Source organism: Oryzias latipes, chromosome 17 (assembly GCF_002234675.1).
Source record: "Oryzias latipes chromosome 17, ASM223467v1".
NCBI lineage: Eukaryota > Metazoa > Chordata > Actinopteri > Beloniformes > Adrianichthyidae > Oryzias > Oryzias latipes.
Genome location: NC_019875.2, coordinates 3,135,688 through 3,142,057, shown reverse-complemented (window position 1 = coordinate 3,142,057; position 6,370 = coordinate 3,135,688). Strand labels below are relative to the sequence as shown.

The following is a 6,370-nucleotide window of genomic DNA, read 5'->3' as shown; positions in this document are numbered from 1 at the left end:
TGTAAGAAACTCATCCTAGGCACTTTACCATTGGGAGTTGGGTCATCTAGACCCACTAGACAGTGCTCTGAACCTTTTTTCTTCAATGATTTGTGATCTTCACTGGTGTCCATGGATTACATGAAATCTTTCCACCTTTATCCACCTTTGTCATGGTAGGAGAACACGTCAATGTAAGGGGGGGGTCATCTAAGATAGCACAAGGGATAAAATGTAAATCTATCAGAAGACCAAATAGGAAAACCTAGAGTTGGAGCTGATGCTGCAAAAACGTGATGCTGTATCATAAAACCAGCTTTCATTCATGATGTGCTGTGAAAGGTAAGCCAGGCCTTCTGATTCCCTGTTCAGCCCGTCGTAAAGGAAACGCCGTCTTGCTTTCTTCAGACATTTGCTTGCTAAAATACACCCCCACGTAAAAGAAAAAGCCCAATTCCTGCATCTGTGTCAAACTGTTTCAGACCCATGCCCATGAAAACCAGGTTTTTTGTGTTTTTATTTGTTCTTGCTGCATTTTTCTGATGGACAGATAAGAAAATTAAGCTTAAATAGCATTTTTGAGTATTTCATTCAGTTTTGTAAATCAGGAGCAGACAAAATGCTGTTTGTGACGAGTTTATTTGTGGTGTAGAAAATACGCTGGGGGGCCACAAGCTCCCTGCTCTGAGTCATAAACAACTGGGAAAGGAAAAGGGGCGGGGTGTCTCTGTGGCAACACTCCTGCCCACAAAATGGAGGCCAATTTCTGATTAACTATCGCTCTGCAGAAACTGTCCTAGAAAACAAAAGATTTTTTTATTTAGGTTAAAATGGAAAAAAAAACAAATGTAAAGATGATTGGAGTGGGGTGTAAGTGCAGTTCTGCTTGTTTCCTCTTTAAATGCAGAGCTAATGTAAATGAAAGCCGAGCTGTTCTGGTGAATAATTTCAACTTTAAGGTGTTTCCTTCATTCTTTCACGGGAGCTCTTAACCCTTGTGCTATCATAGATGACCCCCACCCTTACATTGACGTGTTCTCCCTGCCATGATAAAGGTGGAAAGATTTCATGTAATCCATGGACACCAGTGAAGATCACAAATCATTGAAGAAAAAAGGTTCAGAGCACTGTCTAGTGGGTCTAGATGACCCAACTCCCAATGTTAACGTACCTAGAATAGCACAAGGGTTACAGGAGGGTTTGGAACGGTGAGCTACAGTCCTTTTCTGCTGTTTAAACCCCTAAACGACTGTTAAAACGTGTTTGTTTTATATCAATATTGAAGTCTTGGAACTACAGACTTAACTAAAAAGACCAAAGCTGACTTTACAAATGTTTCAATTAAAAGATGCATTTTACAGCTCTGTAAAACGAACACAAACTTCAACAATGAGCACATTCTGGTATTATTCAGGATCACCTATCATTTAACACTATAGTGGGTTTTGATTGGGGCGAGGAAGATGGGGCCTTTAGATGTGAATTCCCTATCCTTCTCTCTATTGCCTCTACTGTAGGGGCATTTGGAGCTGCACTGGTGTCTGAACCTGTTGTTTTGGGGCGACTTGGGGCTGGGTATCCCACTGCTGGAACGGTGATCTGGAGGAGAAACTCATCTCTGAATCCCAGAGGTTTACCTTTAAATGTAATAAGTTTTTGCACGACTTCTTAAAGTTAGAAACGGGATATTCTGTATTTTCCCAGCGCTGGCAGCCACATCAGCCATTCATGACATCACTGATTTGAAGACTTTTTGTTATAACTCTCCGCTTGGAGGGCTTTAAGTAGGAGTAGAGAGAAGCCGTAGAGGTAGGGAATGAATGTTTATTTGAACTGAGTGCCTGTTAATAAGCTACAGTCAGACCCAGCAGTGGGAACGTCCAAGGAATGGTCTAAATGTTTCAGACCAAAGCCAAGTTTGGAGCTCAGAAGTCCCAACTTCATCTCTTCACAATCACTCCATGACTAAACATTTTAGACACATTAAAATTGGGTTTTAAAAATGCATTTGTTAATCTAAACTTCAACGACTGTTTTCCAGTTTTTGTCTTTGCCGATGCCCCGCCCCCGGAATCAAACTGCGTTCTGACTGAGCGCCTCCTTGTGAGTCCGCTGATGGGTGCGCAGGTTGCTCCTCTGGGAAAAGCTTTTGCCGCAGGTGTCGCACGTGTACGGCTTCTCCCCCGTGTGAATCCGCTGGTGGATCTCCAGGTGGCTGACCCGATCAAAGCTTTTGCCGCAGAACGGGCAGATGTACCACTTCTCCTTGATGCGTCGACTGGCTATGGTTTTGTGCAGCTCTTGGTCGTTCAGGAGAAAGAATCGGTTGTCCGTGTGGAAAGGGGGAACGTTCTTACTTTGCTGCTGTTTTTCTAACAGAAATCGGACCGACGTTCCTCTCTCGTGGTGATTGGTTGATTCTGCGGGTCTACTTGGTTGAGTTTGGCGGAAAGTGCCAGAACTTCTGGACTTGCCTGAAACACACTGGACAGCTGTGTTCTCACCGACAGACCTGTCAGAGCTAACCGTCTCTGATGAGCTTTCTAAAATGTCCAATGCGTTTTGAATCAGCAGGATCTCAGAGTCCAGGTTTTGCGACGGCTGCTGCGGCTCCAAGTAGCAGTCCGAGTCTTCTGCAGCGTCGCTGTCGCCCACCACAACAGACGACCACAGCTGAGTCTCCAGCTCCTGCTCAGCTTCAGCTGCTCGTTGACTCTCCTCCATCTCGAGGTGACCGTCCAGACAGACCGACCGCTGCTCCACGATCTGGACATCGTCCTCGTCTTCCATCTTAACTGTTAGGTTTTCGTCCTCTCCGTCCTCGGTGGTGGAGCCGTCAGCTTTGAGCTGCTCGCTCTGCTTCTCCACCGTGGGAGGAAGCGGTGATGTCCTTGTGTTCACTGGGGAGTCGGCCTGATCTCTGACGCTCTGGTCAGAAGGGATCGCCTGGACTGGTTCCACTGGAAGGTCTGGAATTCAAAAGAATAAACATTTTCCAACTTCTTCAGTGAACACATTTTACATTTCAGAACGTACTTTTGAGCACTGTTGCTAAAGCGGCGCTCTGGCGTGAGCAGATGAACGTCGATTAGCTAACGTCTGCATGTGGAGAATGAAGACTCCTCATGCTCAGATGCTCCAACATCCACACAAGAAGTTTGGAACATTACACAACAATGATCTTTTTTTCCTACGGGATAAAGATCAGAAACATCTGAAAGCAGCAGCAGGACTGTTGACAGGAGAAGGATGTCCCTGCTGCCTAACTACTAAAACTTTGCAGCACGGGATCATATAGCGTCCTGGACTTTGAAAGCAATTCAGACACCATGCTCACCACTTTTGCTATGTATTTTATTTTTTATGCATTTTGCCACAACCCACTTTGTAAAAAGATCCCTGGCTGTTAGAATGAACCTGCTGCTCCACAACTGTGTCTCAGACCAGCTGGAGTCTCGTAGCTTCGTGTTTGCAGGCAGGGAAGCTGCTTTGGTATAGTGTGCGGTCCGGAGAAGGGTTCGGACCGCACACTATACCAAACCGTTCGGCCGCTCTGTGTGAGCGGGCTGCCGGACTCAGGAGAACCGTGTCTCCTGGGAGATTTGTGTCTCCAAGCAGAGAAGCGGCTTTGGGACGCTGTGTGCGGAAGTGGAGGTGGCTTTTGAATGAACGGTCCTGAGAAACAGAGCAAACAATCATGTGAATTTTTCCAGTCAGGTCCAGACAAATTAAAGTCTGATCTTATTCCAGTGTGAGTTCTTCCACGGCTAAATGTTGTTGGCACATATTAACCTAATCCTAACCCTTCTTCCGTGTCCGTTCTGCCAAGAATAAAGCACTGGCTACATGGATTTAAAAAACAATAAACAAACGTGAACTTAGTAATAATTATAACAATAATAAAATCACGTTTAGAAAATCATCTCACTCTGTATCGGAGCTTTGTTTGTTTACAACAGAACTCATAACTTCTTCTACGGTTGTACCGTAATTTGTCCGGACTAATCACTATTTAACACGTCATTGGACCAACGTACAGCCAATCAAATAGTGTGACGTCATCATTAGTCGCATGTCAAACAGTTTTGATTCCCACAAAAACCTATAAATACACACATTTTACAAAGACTACTTATGAATCCACTGTGTTCTGATAATGAAAACCCGGATGGTTTATAAAAACAAAATAAAATCAATTTTTACCACAAAAATCATTTAGCTGCATTGCATTGTGGTCAATATTTGCCTATCTAGTGAGCATTGATGCACACTGGATTTTTGCAGTGCCTTCTGGGAAATTTCTAGGGCACTGGATTTGGAATTGGAGAATCAGTCACACCTGCAAAATGACCATGCCCTGCAGTGAGTAATGAAGCACACAACCGAACTGTGCAAACGCTCAAATTGTGTCCATGGAATGTGATTACTAAACAGGAGTGACACAGAGGGGGAGAGGTCACAGGTTCAGTTCCTGCTTTTTCCTGGAGGTCTGCCAACATCAGTGAGTTAATAAGACTTGAGACTGTGAAGCACCTTGGGCTTTGAAGTCCCACTCCAATCAGCTTTTGGTCTATTTTCAAAGCGTTCCCCGCTGTCTTTTAATCGTGATGGTGCCGTTTTTAGATCCAAAAACCTGTGTCGTCCTCTAGGACATAGTTTCTGCAGAGCGGAAGGCGTCATTAGGAATTCACCTCTGGGTTGTGGGGGGGGCTGTTGGTGCTAGGAGTGCCAGAAACAAACCGTATGTTACACCATGGAACTGAATCGGGAGGAAAGGGAATGGTTGCATCCATGCTGCATTTCAGTGTGTTTACGTTGAAAGTGTCAAACAATTGGGCTAAATTTAAGAAGGATTTGGATTTATTGTTTTATTAAGTTACATCAGGCTTAGTTTGAGACAACTGAAAGGTTCGTACTAAATTCAAGTTTTTTTCTGAATTTTCAGTTTTTTGTTGTTTTGTAATCCTTGTTTTTTTTTAACAAATAAAAAAATTAACTGACCCAAAAACCAATGTATGAAGCGAATCGTCCTAGTTGATGCAGAGCAACCCCGCCCCCACTTCCCCTCCTCGTTGCTTAGAGCTCTTCGTTTACTTGCTCTACAGCTCCTCACGCCCCCAACCCAACACTGCAGGTGCAACAAAAATGGTGAGAAGTACTGGAATTATCCAGCCGTAGAGTTTAGATCCAGATTCCAGCTCAGACGGGAAAACAAAGACGTTCATGGATCCATTAGTCTGCAGGTGGATGATCAGAATGGAGCAGAGCAGGAAGACTGTGGCCTTCAAAATCATTAAAGAAAAAAGGTTCAGAGCTCTGTCTAGTGGGGTCTAGATGACCCCACTCCCAACGTTAACGTGCCAGAGGCACTTTAGTGGGGTCCCCTGGACCCCACAAGACAGCACAAGGGATATAGGGTTTACTGTAGGGCTACACCCCAGATGAGAAGGACTCAACAGGACAAAGGATGGCATTTAAAGCCTAATTGATTTGCATTTTGTTGCGTTCTGGTGTCCAGAGTCTGCATTTTGACTAAATTTCCCACCAAACTGGCTCCCTTTAGGGAGTCATGTGCGAAGGAACCTACACATGATAGAATAACAGAGGTCACGTGTTTCATGGTGAAGTACAGCTGTAGTAATTAACGCGTGAGGGAGCAGTCAGAAGGTTGGAGGTGTCCTCCTTACCATCGCCATGCGGGGGCAGCTGCTGCTTGTTGTTGTTATACTGATCTTTCTTTGGAAAACATTGTGACTTATTTGGAGTTTTCTCGGAACCGGACAATCCCTCGTTTTCCAGCAACTTGATCTTACGGTTGAGCGCTACGATTTCGCTTTCTCTTCGGCGAAGCTCGACCTGCACGAGAGCAAAGCTGTCCTCCCATAGTTTGTTGATCTCCAGCACGGCTGCTTTGGCGAGCATCTCCACGATGGAGGCTAACTTGCTCTGGAAAGCCACAGACTTCGTCATGTCTCCCATCTCCGGACCGCTGCGACGCGGGTCACGTTCTCCGCACCTGGACGTCGAGGACGAGGCGCGCGCGGCTGCGGCTGTTTCACATCACAGCTGCTGCTTTGGGTGAAAAACATGGAAGTGTGTTACAATACTGAGAGGAAACTGTCATGGTCACGTGACGAGAATCTACGGCGCCTCAAATGCGCCAAAAAGATTTCCGCGGTGTGTCGTCTAAAAACATGACGGTTACTCAAAACATAAACAAATAAATATAAAATAATAATATATATAAATTATAAACCACGTATACAAATAAAAAAGATCAAAATGAGTCAAAATCTAAAGAAAAGTATTGATTTTGTTTAAATTTAACTGCAACCTGATCTTCCAAGCGTTTATTGTTTAAAATGTAATTCTTCTCTTTAAAGCATCCTCA

At 44.6% G+C, this 6,370-nt stretch overlaps 1 protein-coding gene across 1 annotated transcript; it reads right to left on the bottom strand.

Annotated features, from left to right (window-relative positions):
* Positions 1 to 1,783: 1,783 nt before the first annotated feature.
* LOC101169233 (zinc finger protein 287) lies at positions 1,784 to 6,117 on the bottom strand. The gene is made up of 2 exons (XM_004078686.4): positions 5,667 to 6,117; positions 1,784 to 2,948 (listed from the first exon to the last, which is right to left on the bottom strand). The coding sequence occupies exons 1-2, from the start codon at positions 5,956 to 5,958 to the stop codon at positions 2,053 to 2,055; spliced, it is 1,188 nt and encodes a 395-aa protein (XP_004078734.1). The 5' UTR covers positions 5,959 to 6,117; the 3' UTR covers positions 1,784 to 2,052.
* Positions 6,118 to 6,370: the final 253 nt, after the last annotated feature.